Genomic DNA, 14,732 nt, shown 5'->3' with positions numbered 1-14,732 from the left:
ATCAGTCGCCCACGTCATGTGAAAGCCACGTGAACTGGATGACTTCCTCCGTGGGGTGACCTGATACCTACCTACCTATCTTTCTTTTTTTCTCTATTGCCCACTCACAAAGAAAAACCCCACGCTCATAACCTCTACTATTGCTATTGTTACAATTCGCTGCTGCGAAGCACTCAACCTGTCAGATTATCATCCCCAAATCTTCCTGTCATCATGGTATGTCACGTACCCAAACTCGACCGGACCGGATATGGATGGATAGGGAACAAGAAGAAATGGGATGGGATATACTAATATTTATGGGTGCATTCAGCTCGGACGTCTCAGCCACTACGCATTCGATGCGGTTCTTAGTACGTACACCCTTATCCTATCTTCTCTTGTTGTTAAGTTGGGGTTTGGATTTGAAAGCTGACCTATTTCGCAATCTAGTCTCTGCCTTCCTGGCTGGCGTGAAGCGCTCGACTGGATTAACGTAAATACTACACCTCATGCTCTCTTTTTCTTTTTCGATCACTGCGCTATCTTATCCACCCTATCTGTGACGGCCAGTAAGCTAATCAGTTCATCCCGCGCACATCCCCCAAACCCTGGGGGGCATCGCGTGGGGTCTTCCACAGCCCCAGTCTCAACTCCGACAAAATCACCGATAACAAGGACTTCAAGAAGTGGATCGATAACTACCTGGGTGTTGGCGAGTGGGTGATGGATCAGTCTGTGGCTGTGTTGGGTTCCACGAGCTACTTCGAGCGCAAGCGGTAGATTTATCACTGCTACTGATACATCTTAAATACCGATCGCATCGCTTTTCCTGAGTCGGAGTCGCCGGTCGGCTTACGAATGGGTTGAATGGATCCCTGATGGGGTGGGCATCTATGTGTGATTTGCCTGGGTTGGGCGAGTACACTACTATGTGAGGCTGGGGGTTTCTGGCTGGAGGAGAGATTGCGATATAAGGCAAGAAAGGGATTAAAGGGTATGAACCCCGTCGCGGTTGAGGGTATGGCTGCGATGGGTCGTTGCTCACGATTGATGATGGCATTTCGGCTCGTGTTCGAGTAGCGCAAGTCATGGCGTTGGGTATTTTGCGTTGACTGTATACCTTGATCCATGCTCCAATGGCAGCTCCCTTTGGAACATTTGCATCTCTTCTCGATATGCCTGTTTGTACATAGGTTCCCTGTTGAGGGATAACTCATCTGTATCTCTGTTCTCCGCTGTTTAGCTAACAACGGCCATGTTGTGACCGGACTACCCATCCAGGTTGCTTCCGGTATTTTCCTATCCACCAGTACAGTCACCGTGTGCAGGTCACTGACTAGCCTTGGAGTTATACAAGAGTATCCATTCTCAGGAGTCCAGTTCATTTCAATGTGGTAACCTCCGCAGGACCCGCCCTTGGACCGTAAGTGTGGTCTCGCAATAACTGATGCGCCCAGAGTGAAAGATTGATTGTCCCATGCAAGCATGTGCAGGTCTATCATAGCACGTATGTGCTCGCTAACAGGATAACGTCAAGAGCGTCCATGCATGTAAAAGCCTAATCGCCAAAAAAGAGCTAGGGTATGCTCTGGAAGCACCGTAGGGTATGTAGTGAGTGACGTGATTCGTTCAATCGTAACTTTCGTACTATGTAATCATTAAACCTATGTCCGGAGTAATGCATCGATGTCCAGACGACGGTAATAGGAGATATGACCCATGGTTTCCCAATAGTGTGCTACGCACTCTGACGAAATCAGAATAAGTTGGGATGAAATAAACGTATCTAAGAGGAATATTAGCATGCATAGCGAAAAGCTGGGCATTTTCAAATCAAACTTACCATCTCTGAAACCGAGGCCCGCTACATGACCTTTGCTCCGTACTATACGTGCTCCCTGGAAGAGAGCTTCCTCCGCAATGCGGACAAATCCTCCGGGGCCAATGTCATCTGCTGAGAAAGATATTTCCCCACGAGGGACGTTAGGGTCTCCAGTGAGCTTGATGGCCTCAAGGCTGCATCGCTCTTCTCCGTGATCACGTTGTAGGAAAAGCAAAAATTCGCATCCATGTGCCGAGTAGTCTCCAACCCAGATGCCTTGGTATGGTTTCTTGTCTGTAGGTGTATACAGCTCGGGGTCAAGTGTAGCATAAGTCGACAGCGTCTCGCTCCGCCCAGCGGTGAAGATCGGCATACCCAATCGGAAGTGTGCCCATCTTCTAATTCGAAACGCATGCTCGGAAATTTTGTCCAGCTGTGGAGGGTGGTGTTCCCACTCCGGATCAACTTCACCACGATAGACGCGGTGTTTAGTTGGAATGGTTTTAGGAGGCCATTGTTGGTTCGCCACAAGATCAGACGTTATTCGGGCGGAGCAGAGCGAAAATGAGTTGAAGACATGCTGCGTCTCGAGAGGCATAGGCATGCGGGTCTCACCGCGCAAATATAACGGCCGTCCCTCGTGATGGTTTTTCAGGAGCAAGACTGGATCATCTAGCCAAAGACTGACCTTAGGATTGAACGTTTGGATTATAACATCTGGATTCCAGTCCCAGAGTTGGAACTGGTGCGAGCGACGTTCTGCGATGACCCGGTAAGCCTCTATGACACCCCGTCGGTGATCGTAACGGGCGAGGATCAAATTTCCCGTGTGCTCGGTGTCCGAAAACCAGATCTTGTTGCGAGGAATGAACCAACAGGGATGATGGGCGATGTAGAGACTGCGAAAGGAGTCAAAGACACCTGTTGTGTGTATGGGTTCGGGAAGATTGGAGTTGATGATATTGGCCCATAAAAGTTCGTTCGTCGCATGCTCAGCGAAAGTGCGGCAGGTAGATGACAGGCGAGCGAGATCTTGAGCCGATAGAAAAGACAATATATGCTGGACTAGCTCGGGAGGAAGGTCTAAAAATGAAGCGCTGGTTTCTCGGGGATTGTTGGAAGTTGTTTCCGATAAAGACGCCTGGGGATCGTCGTCCATCTCCACGGGTGCCTGGTTCCGTTCCTCCCAGGCCGGCTGATTGACAAGCGCAGCAGCCATCACGAGTCTCTTGGATGGAGTGAAAGCCGAGAAGCCAAGGGTGACAGGTGCAGCAGCAGATGATCTGCCAGATAGCGCTCGGAATAATTGAGTTGGCAGTGAGCACAAGAGCAGGGGAGATAAAGTAGTCAAGGAAACAAATGGTTGACGATCTGCATACTAAGTTAGCTTCCAGTGGATTAGCGAGGGGAAGGCAAGTCCAGCTGGCCGCCCGCATGACATCACCCTTGCAGCCGCCCCGATCACCTCATCAACGGCGCTGTCCAGCCAGATGTCTAGGTAAAGAGCGGTGCATCCCTGCGAGCATTGTGCGAAGCATGGGATGACCAGTATTGAATGGCGTTACTGGGAGATCATTCATTTGACCACAGCAGTTGGCAGGGGACTTCCAAGTTCTCGTGGTGGGCTGCCGGCAGTAAGAGAAGTTGAGTTGAGGGGGAAAACGTCAATTTGGTGCTCGTCACGGGGATGGGCGATAAGATACGGAATTAATGTCTTTTATTGGCTAGTCACACAACAGATACAATACGCCTTGTCTTTCCCCTATCAATACTACATACAAGGCAGGCATTATCCGGGCGTCTCATTAACAAACTTGTCTTGATCACGATTTGGAATAACAAAGCAAAACACAGCCTGAAACGCAAGGCAGCCGGGGCAGTCAGGTGACCGGCGCAAGGGTGGGTTTGTTTACGCGGTCCCAATCGGGCAATGGCCCTGTCCTTCAACGCGTCAGGAAGGCACGATGGGCCCTTACCTAATCGGGAAAAATCACAATACTCCAGTCCCGTGGTGATTGCCGTCAACTGTTGTTCCGAACTACCATCATTATTACTACTACTCTATATATCTATTGGTTTGGTCTACGGCGCTATAACATCATTATTGTCTTAGCCAAGTGTCACTTAAGCCCTTTCTTTTTTCAGGCAAAACAAATCAGAGGCTGAGAAGATCGTGCGACATTTGACTCACCCCAGTCGGACCAGTACACAATCGCCATGGACACGAGACAGGCAAAACGAAAGAGACAAAGCAGCTCTTCATCCGGCCAACAGCCTCAGGAGCCTCAAGAGCCTCCCACTCCAGTCTCGATTAGAAGGACTCGTCGCACCGAGTACTATATTACCTCCGCCACCTCTTGCAATACCCCTCATCAGAGTAAGAAGGTTCGCTTCTCAGACCCAGGTCCCGGCGGGCAACATGGTTCTACCCACTCGACCGGCCTCACTCCGGCCATGTTGCGTTCTTCCTTCGAAGAACGCGCAGAAGATGATCCTTTGATTCGGAGCCCAAGCCGTCGCCAGCGACGGCGCTCAACCCCTCTTCCGCGGTCTCGCCGCAGTATGGGTACTTTCGATGCTGCCAGTACAGCCTCCCCAGAGCATGTAGTGCAGTTTACACCGCTGCGACAACTTCTAGACGCGCGCACAAAACGACGAATCCGGCGGATAGGCCTAAGTGATGAGATCAACCATCTAGAGCGCGAGAAGAGAGAATCCGCCCAGTACGAGAAGACACTTCAAACACTACTACGCGAACGAGATTCGTTAAAGACTGAATTGGACTCGGTTAAAAGACATCAAGACATATCCAAGAGTCTAGCATCCAGCGAAGAAACCACATGGCTATCGCCACAATCCATGATCGAACAGGTGTCGTCCGAGAATATCCATCTAAGGGAACAGCTTTCTTTCCCTTCTCCGGGTGCCACAACAGACCATGATACTATCAGCAACTCAGAGGGAGAAACAATGGTGATCAATGAGAGCGCATGGGATTGTGATACAATGCTTATATCAAACTCGCCGGATATTCGAGGCGTAGATGCCCGGATATCAGTGCCTGATGACATCTCGCTTCTGAGCCAAGGACATGCGAATACTGATGCGTCGACTCAAGCATCCATACCTGATTACAGGCAGGAGGCAGAGATTATTGCGCTTTCAGCCGATCTCGCAGCTGCCAGGAAGGAAAAGTATGACTTGTTTGACGCTTGTCGCGCCCGTGTCGCTTCGTTTAGTGGAACTGCAATTGAAGGTCTCCTTCGCCAGTCCTCTCCGCCGCCAGACTTCTTGGATCAAGTTCTGCCTACCTTGACCCAGACACTGCGGCGTGCTTCTGATGCCGCCCAAGCACTAGACAACGTTAAGGAAGAGTTGTCGGGTCTCGGATTTCCTGGGAACAACGCTGAGGAAATCATCTCTACGATGCGCGATCAATTTCGCGCCGCGCGCCTTCAACTCGAACGCGCAGTTCCTGGCGAGACCGCCAACGCTAGTCTCAGTGATGGCAAGGCAACTCTTGGTGCTTTGGTAAAGCGGGTTGAGATACTCGTCAAGAGCCTTGGGGACGAGCAGGAACGACTGGAAGGCTCCGTAGGCCGGGAGAACGCACTTCGGGGTCAATTCGATACCCTGTTGGCTCGATATGAGGGGGCATCGAAGAAGATTCATGACTTGGAAGAGTCTATTGCCTCCTCCGCTGGAGACATGCTTCACACACGAATGCGTATGCAGGAGCTTGAATGCGAAGGAAATGAACAAGCCGTCAGCATTCAGCGGTTGAATGCAGCCCTCGACAAGTACCACGAGGAAGTCAAAGGACTAGAGGCCCTAGTAACTGAACTGGAGGATGATAAGACGAAGAATAACGAGTCACACAAACAGGAAGTGGACCAACTCCAGCAAAAGCTGGAAGAGCAGGCCCGTTCCCTTCGTACTGCCGAATCAACCGTTGTGGAGCGGGAAACTCGCATCCGGGAATTGGAGGAGGCCCTTGAACAAAATCGCACCAGTGTGCGTGACCTCACAGCCAAGATTGAGTCGCTCGAAGCTGAGCGCCAGCAAACGATACATGATCTGGAGCAAGAAGCAACGGAGCAGCAACAGCGCCTTGAACAAGAAGTGGGGTCGATGAATGTCCTCGTCTCGGAGCTCAACACGTCACTAGAGGAAGCCAAATCAGATGTTGACCGACTTCGCCGGAGTAACACTGGCCTGGAGGAGCAGCTGCGCCTCGAAGTTGAAGCAAGGGACAGCCTGCTGGATAAATGGGCTGCAGAGCAAGCGCGGTCATTTGCCATTATGAAGGAAACCGTCAATAGCGAGCGACGGAAAGCCAGAGTTCGCGCTGCGAACTGGGAGCTACGTTCGGATGAGATCCAATCATCAGATGGTGTGAATATCGAGCCCATCACACCGGTCAGTATGACAAGATTTGTCGACGTGGAAGCTGGCCGGGGGAAACATCGTAAGCGACTAGACAGTGGGGTAGGGATACTCACCGACGACCTGGAAGATGCAGATGCTGGTATCATGCCAGAGTCGTTGCCTTCTGATCCCGCTGAATTGCTGTAGTTCGTTTGGTACATGAGTAACGTGGGGACGTTGTTCGCTATGCGTGAAAAAGTCTGCAATATATTTTGGTTAGCTATGCATGTTATTGGGATAGTCTGCTAAGTCATGTACATCAAGCCTTGGACATAATGAAATGATTTGATAGTTGTCTATTGTGCTTCTATAACTAGTAGCGAACGAGGGCAGTAGTGTTGCACGACACACGACTCAACAAGGTGTGCCAGAGCTCATCAGGTCAACTTCCACCAACACCGATAGGATATGAGCGTTCAAGTTGGGATTTTGTGACATGTCCAAGACATTTTTAACCAACACTTGCTTGCATATAAGCAGATGCTACAAGTACATGTGGTACCACAACACCTGGATCAGTTGCCTTTGACCTTGCACCAAGTAGCAAAATACATTGGCAGATACTACCTGGTGGTGCCGACGAGGCAAGTTCGCATGATGATACTTCTTTACGCAAAATAATCAAACTCCCCAGGATGCATCAACTTCCTTGGTTCGAAACATGCTCACATTCTTGACTGTCATCCGCATACTTTATCCAAACGAACTGGCTTGACAGACGCCTGTAGCCCAGCGTGTCAGTCACGCGCAGTGGAGGCCTACCTGCAATAACTAAGCCTGGACCTCAGTGGTCAAAGACCTTGCTTAATTTCTATCTATTGATGATTATATTTCCGGTTATCAGTGCATCTAGTGGAAAATGGACAATGGTAACAGCGGTCTGACGGCCAGCTTTGGGGCGTTTCCATGGTTGAGTCGGACTTCCCTGCGTTATAAGGTTCATCCCGCGGGTGGGGGCGCTTTGATCTTTCCATTGAAGTCTGGCACAGCTTCCCCGTCTCCCCTTGTTTGCGTCAGGGCAAGGCCCTGCGGAAACCCTTTTTTTTTCACTCTATACACAATACTACAATCAATTGATTGTTCATATTGCCGACGACAAGGGAGACAACCGTGCCATGGGGGACTGCAGTTAGCAGGCGGGGGGGACCACAAGCTGGGACTACTGCCATGTGTCATGTCCGAGGGAAAGGGAGAGAGTGTGAGTGAGGAGGTCAGTGCATCTGAACCCACCGGGGTAATTAAAGGAAAGCACTAACAGCATCCTTTGATTATTCCATGAATGCTCTAGAAGGACTAGAATGGCACTAGAGGGAAATTGGTCGCCGTTAACATCCTCGCGTCCATCCCTGATCCACCAGGGGTTTCCTAGGGGAATGCGTCATCCAGGAACCTGTCCACGAACACAGCAACAACTATCTCTACACAGTAATATTCCTACACCAACCATTTGTGGGCTGACGGGGATGGTGAAACTGGATGTTGCCACCGGAAGGGATGCAAGATCGAGGGGGCCAGCATGTGAACTAAGGATTGGGACAATCGGGATGCACGATCAAGGTTTCGCTAAACTTGTGTCGCAACTTGCAAGGAACTGCAAGCTGGCCTTTTTTAGGGGCGTGGGGGGAAAGGGAGACGATCGGGGGGAAGTGCAGGAGATTGCAGGAAATGTCCCGGCCAGTCGGGGCTCCATGGTGACCATGACAAACAGTCAAATTGAATTGATGATGCTGTGATGAGAATGATAGTATACGTAGTACGAGGCATGGGTTTCAGCTGGTAAGAGGACTGTTTCATCCCACCTCAGCAATAGGATCATCACTAGCATCGCATCAGTATTGACTGTGTATGAACTTTGCAAGGAGTTGGTGCCGATTATTCCGTCGATCGCAAAAGAAAGGATGAGAGTCATTCCCTGGGGGAGGTCAATAGTGCCGGAGACTATCAGGTCAAGGGGGGGAAGGGAAGCATCCACCAAAAGGAAGAGAGGGATTATTAGGTATTCTTGGTGGTGATTATTCAATAATACGTAAGGCCATCCAGGCAGAGACCGACGAGAAAACGAATCTGAGACGGAGCGCCATCAACTTGAAGCCGCGGATCCGACCCCTGAACCCGCTGCCTCAGGCGTCGGGGCCTCGTTGCTTTCTCTCTCTCTCCACTTTCCTCTCTTTAGTTGGAAGTGTCTCTCTTTCTCCCTCTTCCTCCTCTTCTTCTTCTTCTTCTTCTCCCTCTTTCCTCTCTTCTCACCTACTCATCCTCATCCCCCCTACCATTCATTCATTCATTCTCTATTCACAGCTTCCTCACTCCAATCCCCTCTTTGTCCACCATGGTTGTGTCCACCGCGGTTACATTGTCTCACCTGCATTGACTTTGTTTCCCCCCACTACCGAACCACTGTTTGCCTCCCGCGTGTTGTTAACAGATTGGGTCTACTGTTTATCTCACGTCACCCCGTCCCTCCTCTTTCTGGGACGCGTTCATTCATCCTTGTGAATGCCCTCCGATTCCTTCGCTTCATCCGTGCGAAGCGCTGAATCTCCTCTTCGCATCTCCACCTCCGTCGATTCTTTGACCAACCCCTCGAGCTCCGATTCTCCCCTCCCCAGTCCCATCCGCCACGATCAATACCCTCTGCTGACCTCCCGCTTCCGCCACTTGTCGCCCAAACGAGCCGCCATCATGAACGAGACAGGCGGCCATCCTGGTGTGCGCAACCTTCTCGCTAGGTTCGAGAACAACCAGAACAACACTACTTCCCCTCCCTCCCGCGGTCGATCTCCCGCTGGCTCCGAACATTCCGCAACTGCCAGACCCTTGTCCAAGGTGCGCGCCAGCTTCATCGCTGTCGATGGAGCCACCCAGCCGAACCCTGTCGCAGGGCTTCGCAGCGTGAGTGGTCGCAGCGATAGCCCTGCTGCTCCCTCTCGGGTCAGGAGCTTCAATTCGGAGGATTTCGAGGGTGGCTTGAGAAGTCCGTTGTCTGTGTCACCAACCAGCAACGGCTTCCCTCAGAAGATCACCGAACAGCCCGTTGCGGCCTCGGAGACATCGCAGAATGATGTGTCTGAGAAAGTCGAGTCTGCCCCGGTAGAGCCTGAAAAGCCCTCAGAAGAGGTCATCGAGGAGGCCCCTGCACCTGCTGCTGCTGCTGCTGCTGCTGCTACGCCAGCCCCAGCTTCTCCTGTAAAGGCCAGCAAGGTCTCCACCCCCAAGCCGACGCCGACCAAGACAGTCACAAAGCGACCATCCACTATCCAGGTGGGAAAGACGGCACCCAAGCCTGCTTCCAAGTCGCCAGCGCAACCCCGTACCCCCACCTCTCCCGCCAAAACCGAGGACAAGACTACTCGGACTACACGGGCAGTCCGGCCGACGGCGACGAAGACTGCGGCCCTTGAAGCCCCCAAAGTCGCACACAAGCCGAGCCGGACATCCTTGAACACTGCGACGAAGCCCGTCACCAAGCCTGCACGGCCCTCTGTGCCTGCCCGCGACCTGACAAAGCCGACAGCCTCGACCGCATCCCGCACCACCAAAGCGGCCGCCAACCCCACTCGCCCGGCTTCGACAACGGCTTCGACTTCGTCTACCGCCAAGAAGACCACCACGTCTACTCTGACGCGCAAGCCGTCCACGCTGAAGAGCTCGACCACTGCAACCCAGAAGCGCGCGATCACTCCGACCGCTTCCACCGTGCGCAAGCCGTCGTCTCGTACCTCCCCTCCTAGCGGAAGCGAACGCCCTCATTCCCGTGTGAGCAACACGAGTTCCAGACCGGTCGACGAGGGATTCCTGGCTCGCATGATGCGCCCCACGGCTAGCTCTGCCAGTAAGACGCACGACAAGGTTGAGGTCAAGAGCCCCCCGCGGGCCACCAAGCCGGCCCGGGCGCCTAGACGAGTTCCCTCCAAACTGGATACCCGCACGTCCCGTCCGACCAAGGTCGAGCAAGGCAAGCCGCTGGAGAAGCCTGCGCCTGAGGCGAAGGCCGAGGAGCCGGCCGAGGTCGTTTCTGAGGCCTCTGCTATCCCAGAGAAGCCCGTCGAGGTTGTCGAGGAAGCTCCCGCGCAGGAGCCTGTGCAGGAACCTGTTCAGGAGCCCGTTGAGACCTCTGTCGAGCCTGAAGCTGAAGCTGCTGCTTCCGTCGCCGAGGCTGCCCCTGAAGTCGATGCTACCGAGGTTGCTGAAGCTGCTGAGGAACAAGCTACCGACCTCCCTGCGGTTGCTGAGACCGAGCCCGTTGCCGAGATCACCGTGCCGACGGAAGAGCCAGCCATTGAGGTGCCCGAGACTAAGGAGGTCACTGAGCCCGAAGCTCCTGCTAAGGAATCTACTGAGGCTTCCACTGAGGTTGTCGCCGAGGCTCCTGAGGTTGTCGAGGCCCAGTCGGGCGAGGTTGATGTTGACATGGGCAAGCTCTCTCTCAACTGACTTTCTGCGGAGCACTTGACCAGTTAAAATAGATTCTTCTCTTCTCGTTTCTTTCTCGTGACATATCTTTTTATACCCTTGATAATCGTGATGCGACCAGGTACATATGCTTGTCTCCACGTGTTCTTGATACTGATTTTATTGTTGGGCTTTACCCTTCTTCTCTGCTTCTTGGCTTCTCTGTCTTCCATTTTGGTCTCGGGTTATCTTTCGGGATCTTGGTGTGGAAAGCCCCTTGTTGACAGTCGAACAAGACCGACGACGTGCATGTCGGAGCATTGCAGGTGGAGTTGATTCGGATGTGATCTTAGCGATGTGTACGGAGTACTGCATCTTGCATAGTACTGGGTCCTCTGGCATATTCTTATCCTTGATTATTTTATGCTTTGGTGTAAATTATTGGTATTCAGTAAACGATAGTTTGTTAATCTTATCATAACATGCCAGTACACACAGAAGCCCTTTTACCTAGATCATTACGATTGATTTTCATGACCAAACTAATAGCCAACTCAGAACACAGCTACAGCGTGCATTGTTCTAGACCGCCACAGCTTATACCTTGGGAGAACGCCGAGCACATATTTACTAATAATGCGCTCGACTGCATGCTACGCCCTACACACAACAGCAGTATAATCCTTCGCCCATGAAAGGATTCTTCCTTCTCTCCACCTCAAATTTACTGGTTCTATTTTTATTGACTCCAAATCCAATGCCATTCGATCCGATTTAAAATCAACTTACCATGTGATGGATAGCATCATCACCAGACCACAGAGAGATAGTCAGCTCATGAAGCGGATTTCAAGCCGTACATGCACACAGTAAATAGTTACTAACTAGGTATCCGGTGAATAAATATGCTCAATACTGCTCTACTAGCTGCTGAGGTCAGATTAATCATTAGCGGTGATTCACGGAACAGAATAGCACGTGCCTGTACCTGTTTGTTCTAGATTGGATTAGTTCCTGGCAGTACTTTGTTCCTTCTATAGTAGGTAGTTATAATAACAACAGGAGGAGTGAGCACTGGATTATTAAAGGCGTCATCTATCCTCTTTGACTCACTCGTTGAATCCTAACTATCTCATAACTGCTATTCATCCTCCCCAATCTCGTCAAATATCACCCCACTATGACAGGTACTTCCCCTCCCTCCCCCGCCCCTCTCCACATCCCAACTATCACCTCCATCCATTGACACTGACATTAACACCACCACTCCAGACTCTCCCACTACCGCAACAACTACATCACCGCCCCTCCGCATCGGCGTCCTCCTCTTCCCGGGCTTCCAAGCCCTCGACGTCTTCGGCCCCCTCGACGTCCTCAACGTCCTCTCCTGGTCCACCAACACTCCCTCACTCACCTCCCCATCTCCAATCCCAACTCCACCCATATCCCTAACCCTCCTCTCCACCACCCTCACCCCCATATCCACCCTCCCCCCCTCCCTCCCCAACGCCCTCTCCCAATCCATCCTCCCAACAGCAACCCTCACCTCTGCCCCACCGCTCGACGTCCTCCTCATCCCCGGAGGCTGGGGCACTCGCGCCCCGCTCCCCGAACACATCGAGTACATACGCTCCGTCTACCCGTCCCTCAAGTACCTGTTGACTGTGTGTACGGGGGGCAAGTTAGCTGCCAGGGCGGGCGTGCTGGATGGGAAGAGGGCCACGACGAATAAGAATGATTGGGAGGGTGTGGTTAGGGATGCTCCCCGCGTGGAGTGGGTGAGGGAGGCGAGGTGGGTGGTTGATAAGTCTACTGCGAAGGGAGATGGGGTGGGTGTAGAGGTGTGGAGTTCGGCTGGTGTGAGTGCCGGTGTGGATTTGATGTTTGCTTGGGTGGAGAGTATTTGGGGGGAGGAGGTTGCGGGGAGGGTTGAGAGGGTGTTGGAGTTTAGGAGGTGGAGGGAGGGGGAGAGGGATCCGTTTGTTTAGTTTGTTAGGGGTTGATTGACTGATATTGTTCATTGATTGTTTGGGGGGCGGCGGTGGTGGGTAGGGATATTCTCCTGGGGTGTTGTATGTTATGGATTGATGTGTTGATGAGGAATGTGAACGTGCACATGTATGGAATGGAATTAATCGCTGTTGAATCGAACGTGTAAGACAAATGATATACTATGTAGAAGAAGCATTCAACGCCAGTATAAACAGATCCTTAACCATCATGCCATAACAATCCAAAAGTCAAGTTCCTTATAGGAGATGGTTACAACTTCTTCTCCAACTTCTTCAAGAACCGATTCACCCCATGCTCCACCTTATACGCACTCTTCACAAAATACTGCGGCCGATGCGGATCCCCCGGCTTGACCATCGCCTCCTTGGCATACTTCTGATGCGGGGAGATCGACTCCTGCGCCGTCGGCTGATACAATTGATTGTGAACGTTGTACTCATTCCCTGACACCGTTGCGCTTCGCTTCGGTCCCTGCTGTTCATACGAGAAGGTCGAATATCCGCCTAGCGACAACTGCATTGGCGGGGTAGATGTCGATGATGAGTCCGTTGACGTTCTGTATATGCCAGGAGTTGGTCCTGCGGCGGCTCCTGCTCCTGCTCCGCCGAAGAGGTGCGCGTTAGGGTCAGTGGGAGGCGGGGCGAAGGACATGCGTTGCTGCTGCTGCTGTGGTGGACCTGGGAGTGACTGGTTCCCCATGGGATGGCTGAGGCTCTCGCCTGATAGGAACGAGGCAGAGTATGAGGGCAGACCTGGGCTAGGCATGGAGGTTGGGAACGAGGAGAGGCCAGCACTCGGAGGTCCAGGGGGCACGTAGTTCCCAGGCATGCTGTAGGGCGGGGCGGGCCCTGGTGGAGGTGGAGGGGCGGATAGACCTCTTGTTGCTGATGGTGCTGTTGCTGTGGCGGCTACCCCCGGAGGCATTTGGGAGGATTGAGGATAAACAAGGCCGTTGTCGACAGCTGCAGCTGCTGCAAGGCCGGTTCCTGTCTCAGCGTCCTCTGGCGGAGGAGTCTTCTCTCGGTGCCTGATAGGCTCTGGCGCCGGGGGTGCAGCGGGATTGTAGGGTAGAGGGGCGGGAGTTGGTTCCGGCGGAGTAGTATCCTGTTGTTCGCTGGCTACGGACTGGATTCCAGGCATGAATGGCTGGGCAGTTGTAGCTAAGCCGCCTAGTGGAGGGGGAGGAGGGAGGTTGCTCGGTGGTGTGATGGCTTGGTAGCTGGGCACGGGGTTAGACACAACCTCGGCTTGAGAATTGCGAGTCTGTCCATTCTGGTAGCCAGGATCGGTGATGGCTACATTTTCCAGCTGCTGCACAACAGAACTGACGGTGCTTTGTGGTGGAGGTGGAAAGGGGTGTCGGTCTGTCTCGATTTGTGACTGCGAGAGATGACGCTCCACCAGATCTAGGAATTGAGTGACGTCCTCCGTCGTCCAGAAATAGATGTCTAGTGTGTGCAGGCGGAATAGGGCCGGGGAATCGTTACCAGGCAGTTGCCATTCGCTTGAAATGGCGCCTGGTGGCGGCGGAAATGCCGGTTGGCCTTGGGGTGGACTCGGCACTTGTCCGTCCACGGTCACAGTGCAGAGAGTCGGGAATTTAGTTGAATGTCGGAGATGGATATTGTCCAGAGCTATAGGCGTTTAGCGATAAATCAGTATCACCAAGGAGGTGAGTACTAACTGCCATTGAAAGCATCCTGCTCTGGAGTCCCTGGATTGTTCGCGACCTCAATCCTGATCTTCTGCAGAGCGCTGTTGAGATATAGATATAGATAGCAACCCTTATCAAACCGGTGATGGACAGGCTTCGGACATGGCGCTGCAAAATAATAATGGATATCCGCAAAGCTACACGGCGGTTAGCAACTCCAAGCAACCAGATGTGATACAGCTGCAGCAGCTGGGATCTGCGGGGTAGCGCTACTCACACAGTTAGTATACGCTCTTCACCCGATAACGGCGGCATAATGGGCGATCAACGTCGATAAGGCCACCAGGGCGTGTTGAAGAAGAGAAGAAAAGATGATGAATTCCGCACGAAGCGGGAATTGGGGGGAGACGACAGCGCCATGATTTATACCTAGACAAGAGG

At 52.5% G+C, this 14,732-nt stretch overlaps 6 protein-coding genes across 6 annotated transcripts; 3 read left to right on the top strand and 3 right to left on the bottom strand.

Annotated features, from left to right (window-relative positions):
• Positions 1 to 207: 207 nt before the first annotated feature.
• On the top strand, positions 208 to 762 carry BO79DRAFT_188903 (DUF1748 domain-containing protein; the record flags this gene model as incomplete). Its single annotated transcript, XM_025680622.1, has 4 exons — positions 208 to 216; positions 314 to 353; positions 433 to 475; positions 621 to 762. Exons 1-4 carry the CDS (start codon positions 214 to 216, stop codon positions 760 to 762), a joined length of 228 nt encoding a protein of 75 aa, XP_025543064.1. The 5' UTR covers positions 208 to 213.
• Positions 763 to 1,565: 803 nt separating this feature from the next.
• Positions 1,566 to 3,184, bottom strand: BO79DRAFT_62865 (F-box protein). The gene is made up of 2 exons (XM_025689512.1): positions 1,826 to 3,184; positions 1,566 to 1,768 (listed from the first exon to the last, which is right to left on the bottom strand). The coding sequence occupies exons 1-2, from the start codon at positions 3,021 to 3,023 to the stop codon at positions 1,647 to 1,649; spliced, it is 1,320 nt and encodes a 439-aa protein (XP_025543063.1). The 5' UTR covers positions 3,024 to 3,184; the 3' UTR covers positions 1,566 to 1,646.
• Positions 3,185 to 8,459: 5,275 nt separating this feature from the next.
• On the top strand, positions 8,460 to 11,113 carry BO79DRAFT_207369 (uncharacterized protein). Its single transcript, XM_025682161.1, has one exon. The coding sequence runs from the start codon at positions 8,729 to 8,731 to the stop codon at positions 10,664 to 10,666; it is 1,938 nt and encodes a 645-aa protein (XP_025543062.1). The 5' UTR covers positions 8,460 to 8,728; the 3' UTR covers positions 10,667 to 11,113.
• Positions 10,736 to 11,113, bottom strand: BO79DRAFT_62838 (uncharacterized protein). The gene has a single exon (XM_025689511.1). The coding sequence runs from the start codon at positions 11,024 to 11,026 to the stop codon at positions 10,805 to 10,807; it is 222 nt and encodes a 73-aa protein (XP_025543061.1). The 5' UTR covers positions 11,027 to 11,113; the 3' UTR covers positions 10,736 to 10,804.
• Positions 11,114 to 11,698: 585 nt separating this feature from the next.
• BO79DRAFT_188895 (DJ-1/PfpI family protein) lies at positions 11,699 to 12,752 on the top strand. Its single transcript, XM_025680621.1, has 2 exons — positions 11,699 to 11,811; positions 11,897 to 12,752. The coding sequence occupies exons 1-2, from the start codon at positions 11,805 to 11,807 to the stop codon at positions 12,610 to 12,612; spliced, it is 723 nt and encodes a 240-aa protein (XP_025543060.1). The 5' UTR covers positions 11,699 to 11,804; the 3' UTR covers positions 12,613 to 12,752.
• BO79DRAFT_188891 (uncharacterized protein) lies at positions 12,753 to 14,662 on the bottom strand. Its single transcript, XM_025680620.1, has 3 exons — positions 14,569 to 14,662; positions 14,322 to 14,488; positions 12,753 to 14,271 (listed from the first exon to the last, which is right to left on the bottom strand). The coding sequence occupies exons 1-3, from the start codon at positions 14,604 to 14,606 to the stop codon at positions 12,887 to 12,889; spliced, it is 1,590 nt and encodes a 529-aa protein (XP_025543059.1). The 5' UTR covers positions 14,607 to 14,662; the 3' UTR covers positions 12,753 to 12,886.
• Positions 14,663 to 14,732: the final 70 nt, after the last annotated feature.

This window comes from Aspergillus costaricaensis (assembly GCF_003184835.1).
Source record: "Aspergillus costaricaensis CBS 115574 unplaced genomic scaffold BO79scaffold_5, whole genome shotgun sequence".
NCBI lineage: Eukaryota > Fungi > Ascomycota > Eurotiomycetes > Eurotiales > Aspergillaceae > Aspergillus > Aspergillus costaricensis.
This window is presented reverse-complemented; position numbering and strand designations above follow the sequence as displayed.

What these genes read in the sequence shown, in the direction of transcription:
- BO79DRAFT_62865 (XM_025689512.1), bottom strand. Translation starts at nt 3,023, where the DNA reads ATGGCTGCTGCGCTTGTCAATCAGCCGGCCTGGGAGGAACGGAACCAG. An exon ending in GGGCCTCGGTTTCAGAGATG is followed by an intron (nt 1,769 to 1,825) that starts GTAAGTTTGATT and finishes TATTCCTCTTAG; the next exon opens with ATACGTTTATTTCATCCCAA.
- BO79DRAFT_207369 (XM_025682161.1), top strand. Translation starts at nt 8,729, where the DNA reads ATGCCCTCCGATTCCTTCGCTTCATCCGTGCGAAGCGCTGAATCTCCT.
- BO79DRAFT_62838 (XM_025689511.1), bottom strand. Translation starts at nt 11,026, where the DNA reads ATGCCAGAGGACCCAGTACTATGCAAGATGCAGTACTCCGTACACATC.
- BO79DRAFT_188891 (XM_025680620.1), bottom strand. Translation starts at nt 14,606, where the DNA reads ATGCCGCCGTTATCGGGTGAAGAGCGTATACTAACTGT. An exon ending in GAAGAGCGTATACTAACTGT is followed by an intron (nt 14,489 to 14,568) that starts GTGAGTAGCGCT and finishes ACCGCCGTGTAG; the next exon opens with CTTTGCGGATATCCATTATT. An exon ending in GCAGGATGCTTTCAATGGCA is followed by an intron (nt 14,272 to 14,321) that starts GTTAGTACTCAC and finishes AAACGCCTATAG; the next exon opens with CTCTGGACAATATCCATCTC.